At 38.1% G+C, this 19,547-nt stretch overlaps 1 protein-coding gene across 3 annotated transcripts in view; it reads right to left on the bottom strand.

Moving 5' to 3' along the window:
* Positions 1-19,547, bottom strand: part of SETD2 (SET domain containing 2, histone lysine methyltransferase) — a 122,287-nt gene that overhangs the window by 74,689 nt on the left and 28,051 nt on the right. For all 3 annotated transcript variants that reach the window (XR_005527707.1, XM_039228242.1, XM_039228243.1), the window contains exons 2-8: positions 18,062-18,077; positions 11,914-16,280; positions 8,191-8,322; positions 6,012-6,140; positions 3,913-4,036; positions 2,890-2,967; positions 1,093-1,190 (exon numbers count right to left, since the gene is read on the bottom strand). Coding sequence is in view for 2 of the 3 variants with exons in the window: in XM_039228242.1 (XP_039084173.1) it covers positions 1,093-1,190; positions 2,890-2,967; positions 3,913-4,036; positions 6,012-6,140; positions 8,191-8,322; positions 11,914-16,280; positions 18,062-18,077 (4,944 nt within the window). In the remaining variant the exon portion in view is untranslated. The remainder of the gene's footprint in view (positions 1-1,092; positions 1,191-2,889; positions 2,968-3,912; positions 4,037-6,011; positions 6,141-8,190; positions 8,323-11,913; positions 16,281-18,061; positions 18,078-19,547) is intronic.

Raw genomic sequence — 19,547 nt, 5'->3', positions numbered from 1 at the left:
TCCCCTGTGACCCAGCAATAGCACTGCTAGGAATTTACCCAAGGGATACAGAAATGCTGATGCATAGGAGCACATGTACCCCAATGTTCATAGCAGCACTCTCCACAATAGCTAAAACATGGAAAGAGCCTAAGTGTCCATCAACAGATGAATGGATCAAGAAGATGTGGTTTATCTATACCATGGAATACTACATGGCAATGAGAAAAGAATGAAATCTGGCCATGTGTAGCAACATGGATGGACCTTGAGGGTGTTATGCTGAGTGAAATAAGTCAGGCAGAGAAGGACAAATATCATATGTTTGCACGTATAGGAGGATTAGGAGGAACTTGACAGAGGAACAAGGGGGAGAAGAAGGGGGGAAATGGTGGGGGAAAGGGAGAGAGGCAAACCATGAGAGACTCTTGAATGCTGACAAAAACTGAGGACTGATGGATGTGGGGGGGAGGGGGGGATGGGCATGGAGGAGGGCACTTTGGGGATGAGCACTGAGTGTTATGTGGAAACTAATTTGACAATAAACTATTTGTAAAAAAAAAAAAAAAAGATTAGTCATGAGTCGATAACTGACAGATAAAGGATACACAAAGATTTACTATTCTCTTTATGTATACACTTTCCATAATAGAAAGGTTTTTCTAATTACATAAGAAACAGAAGTATATAAATAAGACAGCATGAAATTCAGAAGAAAATTATGTAGTTCCTGTACAAATCCTTTAATGGCTGAAATGTCATACAGTAGGAAAAAACACGGAAAACTGAAAAAGAGCTGGTGGTACATATAAGTTTATTTTTTTAACGTTTATTCATTTTTGAGAGACAGAGCGAGAGCAGGGGAGGGGCAGAGAGCGAGCGAAACACAGACTCCGAAACAGGCTCCAGGCTGTGAGCTGTCAGCATAGAGCCAGAGATAGGGCTTGAACTTACAGACCACAAGATCATGACCTGTGCTGAAGTCAGATGCTTAACCACCCAGGTACCCCCATATAACTTCTTAGTAATTCACATTAAAGTTTTATATCTCTATATCTGAACAGTTCATTTCTCCATCAGAAGCAGCAAAACAAGAATAAAAACAATACTCACCCATATCTTTGGAACTGATAGTCAAATGTTAACTCTGAGCCTGAAGGAACTAGTTTGGTGGTAAAAAACCCGACCCTCAGTTGTCCGTTCACAGTCCACTGAGAAGTTGGTTTTAAAAGAAAAGAAATTAGTAACTGATTAATCTGTTTTTCTTTAAAGGTCATCATCTGGTTTAATCATGCATGAGCCTTTTTCGATAACTATGACTTTACCAAATAGTATACAGCAAACTAACATATTTAAGTGTTACTCTTGCTTAATAAACTACCAAGTTGAGTATCATCTATAATTTGTCTCTAATAAAAGTAACTGCTACTTATAACCTGTTTTAATACACATTTCTACACAGTTAATATTCACTTGTTCTAAAAACAGGCAAATAGAAAATGCTTGATGTCATTGACTATTACAGGCAAATTCCTATTACCTTATATTATGTTAAAAGTAACTGTATTCATAAGATGAGATGGGGCATGAACCAGGGGAAAATGATGCCAAATGTTTAATTTCATAAAGCAATGGCCGTATGACTGAGTGCAGTGAAAGGAAAGGAAGGCATGACAACTGCATATAACTCATAAAAGGGAAGTAAATACACAGGGGTTAGAACTTGTGGTTCCAGACATGTAAGATGTAACTGTAGAGCTCCTGTCCAGACCTTTAGAGCATGTTACTGATTAAAAACAAAACAAAACAAAAAACAAAAAACAAAAAAACCCACACTTAAAAAGATGAAGGGACACAGTACAAGTGGAGCCTCACAACTAAACAGGTGGCCACCAGCTGCAGGCAAAACTAGAACCAGAACTTAGATTGAATGATTATGGACTGTGTTCTCTTATTCGTTACACAGCGTGGCTCTCAGAAAAGCCATATCTAAGATCTATTAGTACACAGATCAAAGGACAAAAAATATCCAGAAGTTGAAAGCACTATTTTAATATGAGAGGGAACTACTGATACTACTTTTCTAGGGAGTGGGTCCATAGCTTTCTTAGCCTAAGAACCAAAGTTCTAACACACACACACACACACACACACACACACACACTTTTTAATCTAAGCTCAAAACACAAATTAGAGAGAGTACTAAAATTATTATCTCAAAATGTTTTACCAAATTCAATAAATGAATTTATCAAGCATCAACTATGTGCCAGGCACAGGGACAAAGAGAGATGCACGACCCAGAGCCGGCCTTGTTGAAGAGAATCAGTGTAACTCCATGTACATGATATACAATCCCTCTTATCTGTGGTCACTCAGCCCCTCATGTTATTAAAACAGCCAAATTTGGCACCTGGATTAAGAGCAGATAAAAATCTGAAGACAATAGTACACACCAGACTTCATCAGAATTCAATTTTAGTTTTGTATTTTGGCACCTGTAAAACAGTAGTTAAAACTTATGGGCAAAGAGAGGTGACAATTAAATGCAATGGGAGTTCCTTGATTGGATTCTAGTCCAGAAAAATGACAGATGGCAAAATCTGAAAAAAGACTTTAAATTAGTTAATAGTTAACAGTATTTCCTGGACTGGGTAACTGTATAATGGTTATTTACAATGCGAGCATTGAGGAAGCTAGGTGAAGGATGATATATGGAACTCTGTACTGCTGCTGCATTATTATTCTAAAAATCTAAACTTAATTCAAAATAAGATTTTGAACAATAAACGAGTAAAAAACAATTAAAATGATTTAAAAATAAAATCCATGGGAACCCTTGATACAGAATCTAAAATTAGTACATAAATCTTGAACAAATACCCAAACTCTACATCTACCTCAACTTACTTTTTGAGTCTCACAGTTTGGTTCACAGCTGTGATTCATGAAACGAGAGCAGTTTCCTTTCTGAGTGGCATCTATTATCTAGGGAAAAGGATCATTTAAGAGATAAAAATGAGACCTTAAAAAAAAAATATATATATATATATATATATATATTGCAATATATATATATTGCAAAGGAAAGGCTAATGTACGGTCTGCATGCCCAACCCCCCTTCCTCTTTCACATACAGACACATCCAAGTGACAAATATCTAACTGCTTCCTCTGGGACATCTGTTAACTATAAACATCTTACTTACAGGCAAAATTATCTCCAGATCTATCAATGTCTCTTCCATTTACTTTTAGCTACTTCTAACATCCTCTTATATTCCAATATCACTTCATGGGTATAAAAACTCCATTTTAAAGTGCCTATTACACCACAATGCAGGAGCTCTCGAACTTGAGTGTGTATATGAATTCCCTGAAAAGCATGTTAAAACTCCCACTCCCTCAGTAAGATCCAGCAGGTCCTGGGGTAGGATCTAGAATTAGGTTTTCCAGGACTGAATGTAGAGACAGATATGAGAATCTAACTAAAATTTATCACACCAGACATTAAAGTGATTTGTAGAAATGTAAAACAGTTGCACGCCTCACTAAAACAAAGATATTTTGAAAATTATTTTCATAAAAATATGTTGTTTATGTCAATAGATAATGGACTTGTTACTTTTTAAGTTAATAGTTTTCAATTTCTCAGCTTTAATTTTTATGTAAATATTGACAAATATAACCCACATTAAAAATACTCTTCTAAGTGTACCAGTAATTTTTAAGAGTTGTAGTAGGAAGCTCATAGGTTTACATTTACATGTATATGTAAATATCTCCCTCTCTTCTTTTTGTAAAGAAAAACTATATATGTTATTCTGCCCCTCTTTTTTGTCACTTATTTGCAAGATCAGTCAGTATCAATGATCCTTTCAAACTCAACAATTTCCAAATCTATGTCAAAGCAAACACATTCGTGCTGCTCACCTCATCATTCTTCAGGGCCATGAAATAGTAGTGGATGTTTTTGTTTCGTGCATACTCCTTTACCCGGGCTTTAAACTCTTTATGATCAAGTACCTCTCCACAATATTCTAGGACAAAGGTGTTCCTGGCAAAACAAAAGGGGAACAATAGCACTTCCTGCCTAGGAGCTATATGGAAAACATACACATTTATGCAAAAAAGCAATAGATTTAAGAAAATATTGAAAAGTGAATAAATTTGGTCTTATACAAGATATAATTAAAATATCTGTAAAGTACCTAACATCTAACTGAGGTTTTCTCCTTCCAAATACTTTTCAAAAAATGTTGATTCTAAGACGTTTTACATTTATACATACTATCAAAATGTGCATCCCTGCACTAGATATTAAAACAAACACTCAAATGATTCACAGCTGAGAAACAGCTCTGAAGAAATCAGGAGGCACTGAAATATTAAAGGCTTTATGTTCTAAGAAAAAAGAAGGCAATTTAAATACAACAGCCCTTCTACTGCCTTTACTCAAAGACCTGTAATGATGTCAAAGGTCAAGCAGACCTTTTCTCCTGGGGTGCCTGGATGGCTCTGTTGGTTAAGCGTCCAACTCTTGATTTTGGCCTAGGTCACGATCTCATAGGTTCAGGAGTTCAAGCCCAACATTGGGTTCCGTACTGACAGTGCGGAGCCTGCTTAGGATTCTGTTTCTCTTCCTTTCTCTCTGCTCATTCTCTCTCTCTCAAAATAAATAAATAAATAAATTTAAAAACCCATCTTTTCTCCGATTGTATTCTCTGAGTTTTTTCTAGCATTTATCAATAATCATGATTAATCTCTCTCCTTGGCTTCTTTCAAGTTACATTCCACCACTGACTGGTCTTTCCTTGGTTATTTAGTATCTTTAGGAGAGAAGAAATAGGTATAATATAGAGAATGTCATGTACTTAACACTAACTAGATTAGTTCCAAAGACCTCCTCATCCTGTGTATATTGGACAATGTTCAATGGGAACAAATACTCTATTCATGAACTTCTACATAGTTTGAAACTAAAAATTTATGGAACCAGTACTACTATTAGCATATGGAAATTAAAGAAGGAAAATATGGGATACAAGGAAATATCCAGTCTAGGGTATTTTACTAAAGCAGGGTTCTTTGTGAGGAGCTTAGGAAAGCTAAAGAGCTTTAAGAAACAGTTTTATTTTCCTCCTTTACTCCTTTTACATATTTAAAAGATTTTTTTCAATCATAAACACATGTAATCTGTATATATTTAAAGAAAAAGTTACTCATCTTTCATGATACTTAAATCTGCTTTACATAAAAAAAAAAACTTACTGTTTAAAGGAAACACTGAATATGGTAGAAAATAAAGTGAACCTTTTATTGCATTATGTATAAAAAAGTTACAGGAGTTAGGTGGAAAGCAATATTTATTCATTCAATAAATGTTTATTGTTTTTATTCCCTACCTCAATAATCTCAGATACTCTCTTCCACTTACTCTAAGGTTTATCTATTTTTTTAATTTTTAATTTTAAAGAGAAAAAAAAAGAGAGCATAAGCAGAGGAGAGGGAGAGAGGGAGAAAGACTCCCCTGCAGGCTCCACACTCAGTGCAGAACCCAATACAGAGCTCAGTCCCACGACCCTGGGATCATGACCGAGCCAAAACAAGAGTCAGACACTCAATCGACTGAGTTACCCAGAGACACCCCCCACCAATTCAGTTTTATATAGACTAATTGATTCTGTCCCAAATCCTTACAGCTTCATAGTGATTCTGGGGATCTACAGCAAACATTGGTAATTGCTTGGAATTAAAGGAAAAGTAGCTGTCATTCAAAGAAGGACCTGTCTGGTCCAAATGACACAAATGACAAAACGCTCTTCATATATAAAGAGAGAGACAAAGAAGATTTTTTTTTAATTTCCTAAAAGAAATGGAAATTATTAAAAAACTAGCTACCAGTGGTCATTTTTCACCATAATCCATTTTTAAACTTAAGTGTAATAGACATTATTTTTCCTTCCTACAAAGTAGCTAACCAACTTCAACAACACAAAAACAAAATGAAAGACGATTAAAACATAACTTACGAAGGAAGGTCTTTCGCAGCTCTCAACCCCCAGCCTTTCTTTTCTGTGAGTATGACTTCCACATCTGCGTGCTGTTTTCTCTGAAACCGTCTATTGGAACAGTAATCCCCATTCGGACACCGAGAAGAACTGACAAATAGGATGTAGATTAAAAAAAAGTAAGAGATACAACAACAGAGCCTGCCTGTGTGCAGAAATAGGAAACAAGGCCCGCTTGAAGAAAGGAGAATAAAACAGCTGAGCATGACTGATAAGAAAGGTGGATTGCTGGAAGATGGAAAGGCAAGTTGTTGATATGCAATGAAAAGCTCTGAATACCAGACTAAATCTGAACCTAATCCTGACAACTACTAGAAGTTTAAGTGTGGGAAACATGTGAAGAAAGATACCCTATACTTCCTATCTCTTTGGCAAGGTTGGCAGGAAAAGTCAGAAGAATGCAGAGACCAGAGAGCAACACTGTCGACTTCAGAGAATAGGGCTAAGTCTCGTGTCTCCTCTTCTTACATGTGTACGGTCATCTCTACTTTCAGTTTAGATAAAGGAATTACCCAAAATGCTTTGTCTTTAATTTCTTAAGGTATAGGTTTTATTCTCAAAATACTAGAACATGAGGGAAACCAAAATCTGAGCTTTGAAAGAAACCAGTTCATCAACACTAAAAACAAGGTATCTACACTAGAAATCACTTTAATATTCTTTCCATGTTAAAAAATAAGGATACAGGGGTGCCTGGATGGCTCAGTTGGTTAAGTGTCCAACTCTTGAGCTGGACTTAGATAATGATGTCACGGTTTGTGGGACTGACCCCTGCACCAGGCTTATACACTGACAGCTCAGAGCCTGTTTGGAATTCTCTCTTTCCCTCTCTCCGCCCCTCCCCACACCCCTCACATGCTACCTCTCCCAAAACAAACATTAAAAGAAATAGTAAAGGGGCGCCTGGGTGGCTTAGTCGGTTAAGCGTCCGACTTTCGCTTAGGTCATGATCTCGCGGTTCGTGGGTTCGAGCCCCGCGTCNCTCCCTCTCTCTCTGACCCTCCCCTGCTCACGCTGTCTCTCTCTCTCTCTCCTAGAAATAAATAAAACATAAAAAAAAAAAAAAAATTTGAAAGAAATAGTAAGGATACAAATTTTTCATCAAGTTGGTAAAAATTTTAATCACACATTTTTCAATGTAAAGACGTTTACTGTTTATAAGAAAAATAAAGAAGCAGGGGTTCCTGAGTGGCTCAGTCAGTTAAACGTCCAGCTTCGGCTCAGGTCATGATCTCTCAGTTCACGAGCTCAAGCCCCGCATCAGGCTCTGTGCTGACAGCTCAGAGCCTGGAGCCTGCCTCAGATTCTGTCTCCCTCTCTCTCTGCCCCTCCCTTGCTCACACTCTCTCTCTCTCAAAAATAAACAGACATTAAAAAAATGTTCTTTTCAAAAAGGAAGAAAAATACAGAAGCAAATGTCTATCAATAGAAGATTAATAATTATGAGTAAACTAAGGACTATATAAAGCAGCCAAGGGAAAGATTTAGGTAGGTCTGCACATGTAGCACTGAACAGGTCTTCAAAACTTATTAAGACTATGTGAGAGTTGTGTGTGTGTGTGTGTGTGTGTGTGTGTGTGTGAGAGAGAGAGAGAGAGAGAGAGAGAAAGAGTGTGTGTGTGTGTGTGTGTGTGTGTGTACACGTGTGTGTGTTGTGGGCCAAGGTGAGGAAATAAAATTTAAAAAAGTATGTATAAAAAGATTTCATTTCTATACAAAAAATGAGGATCTATCTATGAATATTGGTAATGGCATAAAAATTATCTAGAAAGACTACAAATAGAGGGATTGAGGTTTGGAAGTAGAAGACATTTTACCTTATACACTTTTGAAATGCTAGGGTTTTATCTTATTTGATAATAAAAGCTAATAAATACCAACATTTGCCTCTATGGACATAAACATTATAAAAGATAAAAAGTTAAGGGCTACTTTAGAAAGCACTCAAAATGTTTACTATAATAGATATTGCAAGGGTAATTTGTCTCCTTATAAACACCATTATACACTGGAGATTTTACTGTTTATAAACAATAATAGGTAAAAGAAGAAAGGTTAAATTTTATTCATTACTAATTCTTCTTAATATTTTGCGACATTTAACAGAATGAGCAAAATCAGAGCATTTTAATTTACTTACCATTCAATCATGAGGAGACGATTAAGACAATCTTCCCCACATGCTATTTCACCTTGCGCTCTTTCATCTTTAGAAAGAGGTGCACACTCACACTGCATTCGCTTAATATCACGATGAGATTTATTCTTCTTTCTATTAGATAAAATTTTATAAGAACTTGTTTAAGAAATCTCCTGGTAATGATACAATGTACACAATCAAATATGCTAAATTTCTTTAGTTTCACATTTAATGATTCTGGTTAAGTTAAACATTCAAAAGGAAGAAAACATCTCATCACTAGCATTTGTGAAACTGAAAATACTAAGAATTATGTTGCAAAAACGAGAGGCAACCTGAGCCCTGGCAAGTGGGAGGACAAGGTAAATTCAAATCTATCATTTTGGACTGAGCCTTCGTTTCTTAGTCCATGTAGTCAGTTAAGCCTCACATTCTGAGCAATTTCAAGGGTCAACTGTCATACTGGGCTCAGGAAAAATAAAACACAGGAAAACTTGCGAGGATCAGAAAGCAACACAGCTGATATAAGTGAAGTTTAAGAATGAGTCCTCCTGGGGGTACCTGGGTGGCTCAGTCAGTTAAGCATCCAACTCTTGATTTTGACTCAGGTTATGATCTCAGTCATGAGACTGAGCCCCGCTCAACACAGAGCCTGCTTGGGATTCTCGCTTCCTCCCTCTCTCTGCCCTTCGCTTGCTCTCTCTCTCTCTAAGTAAACAAACAAACAAACAAAAAACATATAAGAATTAGTTCTCCTGGATAGACAAAAAGAGTTGAGACACAGCAAAGGAAGGAAGGCAGAGGAAGAAAAGGAGTTGCTAAAAAAATAAACAGGGAGTTTTTAATTAAGAGTTTAACTCAATCTTTCAGAGAGAATCTTTCAGTAACACTGTATTTCTAAAAATCTTGTTTAAAAGAAAACTGAATGATTAAGAAAAGAATGAAGTAGGGGCGCCTGGGTGGCTTAGTCGGTTAAGCGTCCGACTTTCGCTTAGGTCATGATCTCGCGGTTTGTGAGTTCGAGCCCCGCGTCGGGCTCTGTGCTGACTGCCAGCTCAGAGCCTGGAGCCTGTTTCACAGTCTGTGTCTCCCTCTCTCTCTGACCCTCCCCTGTTCACGCTGTCTCTCTCTCTCTCTCCTAGAAATAAATAAAAATATTTAAAAGAAAAAAAAAGAAAGAAAAGAAAAGAATGAAGTACAATTTACAGAGTGTATTACAGAATAATCAAAGGACTAAACTTTCCCAATAGACTGCTTTGGGGGTAAAAAGGGAAACTGCTCAAAATGAGTTAGGTTCATAAATACCAATGCCAGAGTCTGCAAAGAAAAAGTGAAAATGTGATTCTTTCCTAGCCTTTGTGTTGCACTTTCTTTTGTCAAGAAGAAAAAAAAATCAGAGATGCTTGAAGAAGATCTCTTAAGATTAGGGCAGTCTGATTTACTCTCCAACTATCAGACAGTGAAGAGCACAGCTGTTCTATGTGGCTGACTTAATCTCCTAACTAATCTGCCTTCATCTTCAACATATGTTCAATTACAGTCCCAGTTTATAAAGTACCTGAAGAGTGTCCTGATGGTTTCAACTATGGTTGAGTCAAACAAGAATGACTCAGCTGGATCAATTCAAGACATAATTCACTAATGAGTATATGAATATTCTCAGCCTGAAGAAACAGAACTAAAGATAAACAAAATATCTGTTGACAAGTACTTTACCAATTGTAATTGTGAAGAATCAGCAGCATTATTTTGTATTGCTTGGTAAGGCCAGATTAGGACTAATGGGCACAGATTCAGGTAACTCTATTTTCCTTAGACCTAAGAAAAATGTTTTCACTATCTCCATTACTATTTTACAATAATTAGTCTTCTTGGTGGCTCCTAAAGGCCCAGGATAGAACAACAGACCCTTTAACAATGCTCCCCACTCCAAAAAAGGCTCTCCGATGTTTCCACCAGCCAGATTTTTTTTTAATGTTTATTTTTGAGAGAGAGTGTGTGTGTGAGAGAGCAGGGGAGGGCAGACAGAGAGGGGAGACACAGAACCTGAAGCAGGCTCCAGGCTCTGAGCTGTCAGCACAGAGCCCAACGTGGGGTTCCAACTCACAAACTGTGAGATCAATGACCTGAGCCAAAGTAGGATGCTTAACTCGCTGAGCCACCCAGGCAACCCTCCACTAACCAGATCTATATGCATGGTGTTACACATATCTGGATCTCAGTGCTGAGTAAATCCCAGAGGGTTGGGTTGATTAGTTTTACTTCTATTCTTTTACAAAGACCCTGGAAGCTGCATCAATGTACTCACAATTCCTAAAAACTACTACTTAACAGATTCAATATTTTAAATTTAAGCTAATTTACTAGGAATAAGAGGCTCTCACGGGGCGCCTGGGTGGCTCAGTCGGTTGAGCGTCTGACTTCAGATATGATCTCACGGTTCATGGGTTTGAGCCCCACGTCGGGCTCTGTGCTGACAGCCAGCTCAGAGCCTGGAGCCTGCTTCCGATTCTGTGTCTCCCTCTCCCTCTGACCCTCCCCTGTTCACACTGCCTCTCTCTCTCAGAAATAAATAAAACATTAAAAAAATTTTTAAAAAGAGGCTCTCTAGATCATAAAAAGGTTTTTTGTTAAAACATGAAAATCTTTGGGACGCCTGGATGGCTTAGTCGGTTAAGCGTCCGACTTTCGCTTAGGTCATGATCTCGCGGTTCATGGGTTCGAGCCCCGCGTCGGGCTCTGTGCTGACTGCCAGCTCAGAGCCTGGAGCCTATTTCAGAGTCTGTATCTCCCTCTCTCTCTGACCCTCCCCTGCTCACGCTCGCTCGCTCTCTCTCTCTCTCTCCTAGAAATAAAATATTAAAAAAAAAAAAAAAAAACATGAAAATCTTCTCATGAGACCTAACTTTACCTTAACCAGTGAAAAAATTTCATTAAAAAAATTTTTTTAACACTTAAAGGGATGATGGTTAAGTAGATTTTCAAATAGAGGAGAAATTTCCAAAAGGAGAATGGTTGGAAGACAGATTTTTTTCAGAAAGGCATATTCCACATATATTCCTACTAGGAAAATAAAAAGATCATCGAGGAAGGGTGACAGAAAGCAGGCTGAGAGGTTCTGCTCTAGGAGTCTGGCTTTATTACTCCTATTCTCATTATCCCTTGTTTCAGGTTAGGGATCTGTAAGAAACCACTATACTGTTTATTTCTAAAATATTCGTTATGCTATTGCCAAGTATAATCCATTAGCAATAGACTAAAAAAAATAGACAGAAAATGAAGTTCTCATGTGGTTCCATCTTTATAAAGTACCTTTCAAAGATACTTCATTATGGACATTTTTGAAAAGGAAAAAAATCCAGCATAACTACTTTTTTCATCTCTAAGAGCAGACTGTTTTGCTGAGACATTGTTTTGTGTTTCACACATAAAAGGAACTTGAGAAAAATAAGACTGGCCTAAATCATACTTTCAGAACCAAAGCAATAATGAGACCAAAAAAAAAATTTTTTTAAGACATCCCATTCCTGTGGGGGGTGGAGGAAGGGACACTGAGGGAAGGACTCTAACTAGGTAAATAGGCTTTTTAGATTTTTTTAACTTATATCCTATTACACAACTATATTTCATACAGTTGACCTCAATATGTTCTAAACTGGTGAAAGCTAATTTTTTCAACAAAGAGGTTAAACATTTTGTTGGACAGGTATTAATTAAGCTTACCTTTCTGTTAAATAAACATTTTCTTCAATCAGATCAAAGTAACAGGGCATCTTCCCTTGCTTGGCACATTCTTTCCATCGCTGTGGGTCCCTGAAATCCTCCATGACACAGGAAGGCCCAACCAGTGCTGAGCCTGAGGGTACTGCTGTTTCTCCCTGCTCTACTGCCACTCGAACTTTCTTTCTGTCCTGAAGTTCGCCATCACTTTCAGAATCACTCTCCAATTCCGGTCTCCTTTTTTTAGGAGGTCCTCTATCTTTCATATCATTTTTTTCTAAGTTTTTTGAAAGATCTTTCTTTTCATTTACAGCTAAAGAGTCCTTAATGGAATTGCTGCTTATTTCAGGTGCTTGCACGGACCCCTTGTCCTTCTGAATGGACAGAAAAAATTTATTCGACTGGCTTGAAAAGTGAGATCCTCCACGTTGATCCCAATTTTCCTCCTCTTCACGGTCGTCTGTCAAGGAATCTGGTACCTGCCCTTGAATTCGATCATACACAACCCCAGTTCCAGGAGGTCTACCTGCTGATCTTGGATCCCAGTAGCCGTTGCCTTGCCAGTAGTTACGTGTCCCACCATAATGTTCTGCACTTTGCTGATACTTGTGTCCACCACAGGCTCCATAGCTGCTGTCAGGTTGCTGATATGTGGTAGTTGGCTTTTCTTGTTGAGAGAATTCCCACCCTAGGTTTCTGAGCTCCTCTGAGGAGCGGAAGCCATCCACTCGGGAGATCTCAAAAGAGGAAGAAAAATTCAACTCTGTTTTTCCTAGTCTACTATCTGGCCTGTTAGGGAAAATGGTTTGTTGCCGAGACTTATTCGGGACATCTTCAAAATCATCAGAAGAATAAACTGGCAGCTCTTCTTGCTGCCTAGAAGGTATTTTGGCTTTTGCTGTTTCCTCAGAATTTGGATGACCTAGAAAGTCAGATTTCACTTCTGTATGACTTGTACTATCAACCCCATCACTCTGAGGATGAACAATTTCAGACAGGTGGTTATCTATCTGTTTTCTGCTGGGCTGTATAAAAGAAATGTCCGGATTCTTCTCCGTTCCTTTATGGTGAAAGAACTTGTCAGTCTGAGAACAGGGTTTACTTGCTACACTCTCAAACTTTTCCTCATATGAATGTCTCCTTGACTCCAATCTCTCATCTTCCCAGTGGTCAGAATAGTGTCTATAACTTTGACTGCTCCGAGAAGAACACGGACTGGTTTCTTCCGTGGGCAAAGTAGAATTCTTTGGCACGACCACAACAGACTGAAGACGGTTTCTTGGAATACTGCTATCATCAGAATCTGTATCTTCAGAGTCACTTTCATCACTTGAACTTTCAGAAGAACCAGAATAATCTTCGTGGACAGTGGATACAATCTCTGAGGTATGACCACTACTGTCACATTTTAAGGCATATGTTATGCTGTCACTGTCCTCCATAGTTAAATTCAAGTCACAAGAAGAAAATACAACTTCTGAGTCATCAGAAGTATGAGCATGTCCTCTTCTTCCTTCTTCATCTAAAGAGATTTCTGACCTTCCTCTTCTATCAGGCAATATGGAATTCCCTTCCTCTTGAGCCTCTTGTGCACATTTCCCAGACAGCCCATTATTATGCCTGTTTTCCCAAGCAGCAAATCCCCTTCCTGAATCAGGAAGGCCGCTACCTACTTCTACAATGGTTTCTTTCTCTGCATGCTTTAAAAACTCTGTGCTTTTACTCTTCAGTACGGCATCCAAAACTGGAGATGTGTTCTCTCCACATTGTAAGAGATTTAAACTGTCCACTTTTACTCCGGGTGGAAGACTCTGAAGAGATGAAGCAATGCCTGAACTCTCTATGGGTTGATATATATCATCAAAATGATTCATGGAAGCTGAACTGGTGCTACCAACACTCTGCTTATATTCTTCACATGCAAATTTTGAGTGCTGATCTGTCAGATTTCTGTTATCACATATAACTGGTTTTGATTTCAAATGCACATTCATAAAGCTATTTGAAGAAATCTTCGTAGCCGAAGGTTCAATCTTTTCAGCTTCAGAATGATGCAAAGAAGGGTTGTTGTCATTTGAAGTACAGTATAGATCTGAATCTTTGGTTTTACAGCAAGAAACTGTCATATCAACTGGTTCTTTAATTACAGTTTTGGAATAATCTATAGTCATAACTGGCAAAGACATGAGTTTATCTTGGTGTGGCGACACTGGAGGTTCTGTTTCTCTAAATGGGCTTCCTGACTTACTATGCACCATGCACATATCGTCCAAGTCTTTCTCTTTACATCTACTAATATTCTGAAATCCATTTGATGAAAGCATGCATGCTTTGACCAAAGGGGATACCTCCGATCCGGTCACACTATCATCAGGAGACTTCAAAATAGTGTCAGCTTTAGAAGTGCAAAATGTTGCCAAATCAGATTCTGCCCCAGGAGATCCATTTACATTTAATTCTATGGGACAATAACTTCTTAATTGATCATTCTTCACTTTAGATAAAGAGTCTAATTCCTTAATACTATCATGGCTATCACGTCCTATAAATTCAGATTTAAAAATAAGTGATTCATCTAGCTTTTTAAAAGTAGGTGAATCATTTAACCGATTTGATGGCGATGGAGATCCAGTCTTTTCTCTTTCAGGAATTTTACTAGTCATTCTTAATTCACTACCTTTTGAACAAGGAGACTGTAAATTAAAAGAATGAGACGATCTGATTTCCTCATTTAATTCTGTACAACAGAAAGAATTCTTAAATTTATCTGACTTGGATACAGACTTTGAAAGGGCAGATTTGTAACGAGAAGCACTGTTGTCATGCTTGGAATAGGATGAGCCCCGTCGGAATCCCAATTCATTAGGGGGAGAACATCTTTTCATTGCTTCATTTTCTGAAGTCCTTTTGGATTCTCTTTCTACTTTTGAAGAATACTTTCCTCTTTTCTCCATCTCTAAGTAAGAGGACTCAGTTTTGCAGTCCCGATCAGATTTAGAATAGGATGATGATGTCCTTAGGTCTCTGTAAGAGAAAGAATGGGATGAAGTGCGCCTTGAGTAGGTCTTCTTATACTCCTCTTCTGAGTCTGAACTCTCCCGAGCTCTGTTATCTGTATATGGCCGAGAATAGCGAGCTCTCTCTCGATAAGGGGAGCTCCGATGGTAGCGACGATCAGAGTCATAATAATGGGATCTTTCTGACCGGGAATAGGATAAACTAGTTCTAGAGCCTCGGTCAGATCTTGAACGAGATCTGCTCCGCCTTCGCTCTCTCTCTGATCTACATCGAGAAGATATATATCGAGTATCTCTTTCAAGTTTTGAGTAGCTAAAGTATTTATCATCTCTCTCTGTTTTAGATCGTGAAGATTTCCCTAAATCCTCACTTTTTAAAGGTGCTAAGCTCTTCTTTGAATCTCTTTCCTTTTCAATGCTTGCTGAAAATTTTAAATCGTGTGATCTTTGACTTGAGGAAGTCCGCACAGAATCTTCATCAGATTCTGAAGCAAGAAAGGTGCCTTCAGATTGTGAGGATTTCTTCTTAGAACCTGTTTTTTTAGAGCCCAGATTACTCTTATTAGAACTATCTGGAATTTCTTCTTCCTTCCCAATATGGGAATCTTCTTTCTGTGAGGGAACATCTGCTTGCTCATTCAAATTCCGAGTTATGTATTCTTCTGAACTATTAGATACAGTGTCCTGCTTAGTGTCCACTTCTGAAGATTCTGGTACAGTCGTAACTGGTGGTTCCTTCAGTGTTCTAACTGCTACATCTACTGGTGCTGTCATGAGAACTGGGATTGGTGTGTGTGGCAAGGCCACTGGCTCTGTTACTGGTGCTGGTGGTGAGGGCGCTGCAGCCTGGGGAGGTGGAGGTGGTGGAGGTGGAGATGAGGGTGGTGAATCTACAGTTGTTGATTCTGCTATGACTGCTGGTAATGGTACAACGGGAGGAGGCGGAGACACTACTGCTGTGGCTGTGGTCAGCAGTGGCCTGGATGTCACATGAAGCAGATGTTTCTTGAAATGAATTTTTCCCAATTCTACCCTTGATTTTGGTGGGGAAGATTCTTCTGTAGTAGATAAGGTATCTCCAATGTCCATTTTAATTTTAGGAGTCAAGTCTACTTGAAGAGGTCCAGCTGGGGAGTTTGGAGTATCATTTTGTTTTTCATTGCCAAGTGCAGTCAGAAACCTGTTCTGCAAAGTTTTCTTTGTAAGGCTAAAGCTGAAAGAGACCTTCTGTCGTCCCTGTTCCTCCAAATTAACTTTTGTCTTGGTGCCTTTAGGTAAAAATCGACTAGAAGCAACACCTTTGAACATTGGTCCTTTGAAGAAACCTGTTTTCTGCACATTTTCAATCTTTGCCTATAAATGAACAAAACAAGCAGTTACTACAACAATAAAGTTATTTTCAAATGGCTAGCATTACAATTTAAAATGTCAGGAAAATGAAAAAGTCCTTTTTAAGAACAGTATTAATTTCACTAAGCTAGATAAGCACTTCTTTATTATAGAACATTTCAAACATACTCAAAAGTACAGAGAATAGTATAATAAACCACTAAGTACCCACCACAAGTTTCAACAATTATCTGTATTTTTCTATTCTTGTCTCTTACATAAAGAATTTATCTATTTTTATATAATTTTCCAGGCAGAATTTTTAACGAGAATAAAAAAATAATCCAACATGTACTTCAACATAGAACACAAAAAGATATGTAGATAGAGAACAATAACTAACATCTCGGTGTGGAAAATAGTTTGTTCCTGTGTTCTATCTAGAAGGAACATCAGAAGTCATTATAGTGGTCTCCTGGCATCCCAAAGAATCACTTAGGGGCTTCATAAAATACAGATCTGCAACAAAACTCCAGGGAATAGTGATTCACTAGATCTAAGGCAAGAAATTGTGTTTTGTTTGGGTTTTTGGAAAACAAGCACGTGAGGCAATTCTGATGGACTTTCCAGATCTGAAAAACCACTAGTCTAGAGCAGACTCCCATCTCATTTTATAGATGAAGTAGGCAAATGAGGCCCAGGCCTTTCTGCTTTCCTGTAAATTACTCTGCCCTGGCACAATACCAGTGTCTCTGCCTGGGCCTCACACACTCAGGCCATGCTGATTTATCATCCAACCCTACTCAAGAAGCAACAACTACAAAGTATGTATCTAAGAAGACTTTTCCCTCCACCATTTGCCAAACCACCAAAGGAAATGGTAGGCTTTAGAAGTTAAAGGCAAAACCTAGGTGGTAGAAAGAACATCAGAAAAATCTATAGGAACAAACTCAAGCCTAAATTAAAGATGGCACACTGGCCATCCGCAATATTTTTCTAATTGATGTTCTTTAATCAACTCTGGCTATTTAGTAGTTTTCTCTTTCAATATGGTAAAGTCTGAAGTTTCAACATTATACACTAATCCTTCAAGTGAGAAAGAAAATGTTCTATCATGCATTATCATAAAGCAGTGGTCTTCAAGTATTTTTAAGAAACAGAATGAATTTGTCAAATGAAATCTTACATGGTAGCTCAATACATAAAAACAGGTAAATGCTGTCTCCAGAGCTCCCAGCTTCTTCTACCTTTCCTAAAGCTTTTGAAGCTCCAAAGTTTAAAAACCATTTCCTTAAGATATACAACATTCCTCCTTGGAATGGCGTTATTATAAATCTAAAAATTTAGCAAAAACTATTTATTCATTTCACATTCAAAATGACAGCTAGAGGGGCGCCTGGGTGGCTCAGTTGGTTGAGCGTCCGACTTCGGCTCAGGTCTTGATCTCATAGTTTGTGTGTTCGAGCCCCGCGTCGGGCTCTGTGCTGACAGCTAGCTCAGAGCCTGGAGCCTGTCTTCGGATTTTTTGCCTCCCTCTCTCTCTGATCCTCCCCTGCTCATGCTGCCTCTCTTTCTCTCTCTCAGAAATAAATAAAACATTAAAAAAAAAACAACAACCCAAAATGACAGCTAGAGGCACCTGGCTGGCTCAGTCAGTTGGTGAAGCATGCAACACTTGGTCCTGGAGTTGTTGAGTTTGAGCCTCAAGCTGGGGGTTGAAAGTACTTAAAAATAAAACCTCAAAAAAATAGCTAAATTCTGAGTTATTCCAATAACCACTGAATAACTAGTTAAATTATACTTACCTCATTTTCTTCTTCTCTATTGCCATCCAACCAAGAGAGCATGCAAAAAAAACAAAAAAAAATCATAAATACTAAAACCAACTAAATCAAAGTTTTTATTAAAATCGAGGATACCTACAACCTATAGGTATTCGACATGGGCTGTTCATTCCTTCAAAGTTTCAATTACATTTGAAACATCAGATATTTATTGAAGATAGTACCATGCACTGTGAAATAGAAGGTGAACAAAGCAGGGTCCCTGCCCTTAAAAAGCTTAATGTCCTGTAAATACAAAATACAATTTTGTTACAAACTAATTCCAACACAATGAAATAAAAAGAAATACACACAGAGTCAACAGCAAAGAGGGAGAGCAAGCAGTTTATTAATTTCAGTTTAGTAGAAGAATAGGAGGTAAAAAAAAAAAAACTTTCCTAAAAGAAGAGTAGTTTCTGAAGAATGTATTTGTAGGGAGATCCTAGGCAGAGGAAGATTCCCCACAAAGACAAAGAGATTAGAACATAGAACAACATGTGCAAGAAAACTATAAACAGTTCAGTATTACCGGAGTATAAAGCGTAAGACAGGAAGTAGCCAAGATGGGGGACAGTAGCCAAGTCCACAGCCAGGTTTCTCATGAGGAAAAACTATTTCATCTTACAAATTAGGGGCTCTCAATCCTTTGTGGTGTCCATTCAACAGTCCCTTTGCTGAATACAAGGCATACACTCTGCTCCACATCACAGCATGTGACTCTCTGAGCTCACAGTTATGTTCTAAAAAAGGTAACCACACTATGTCCTGAATCTGAGGAATCAAAAGCCAATAGTCGGGTGTATACCAGTGTGCCAAAGCATACTGGGGAAAAGGAAACTACAAAGGGTTTTAGATTATGACAGCCAGATTGAGATTTTAAGCAGACCACTCTGCAGGCTATATGGCAAGACTATAGTAATAATAATCTGTTTGAAATGTCCCTTAAAAGAAATGTACAAAAACCCAGTCTCCAAATGTAGGCTTGACTCCATCATAATTCGGTCCATTCACCAGAGTCTATATCCCATACAAAACCAAGTAATGAAGGGGTGCGGGAAGACGGCAATACAAGAATGAGATGTGAAGCAAGGTCCAGGTTAAACACTTTTCTGTTACAAAACCGCTAAACACTTCACAGATGCAATCTTAGAACAACTGTATTTCATTAATTAATTCTGTGATGTGCATTTTCCCCACATATAACACCTCTGCATCATATTATCAATAACATTACAGTCTGATTGGCAAAACGTTTTCCTTTCTAGCAGTTCATAAAATAGTTGTGTTTTACAATCTATGACCTACTAGATTTGATTTAAATTAGTACCATGTGGAATTTTTTCAAGAACATAAAAGGTACCTGGACACGTCCAAGCATTTGGAATATAATTTCTATTTGACTCCCCTTTTCAGTGGATATTCAGAGAACTGCTCGACAGAGGTGGCAAGGCATTTCCCAGAACTTGAT

Source organism: Hyaena hyaena, unplaced genomic scaffold (assembly GCF_003009895.1).
Source record: "Hyaena hyaena isolate Hyena2069 unplaced genomic scaffold, ASM300989v1 scaffold_30, whole genome shotgun sequence".
Taxonomy (NCBI): Eukaryota; Metazoa; Chordata; class Mammalia; order Carnivora; family Hyaenidae; genus Hyaena; species Hyaena hyaena.
This window is presented reverse-complemented; position numbering and strand designations above follow the sequence as displayed.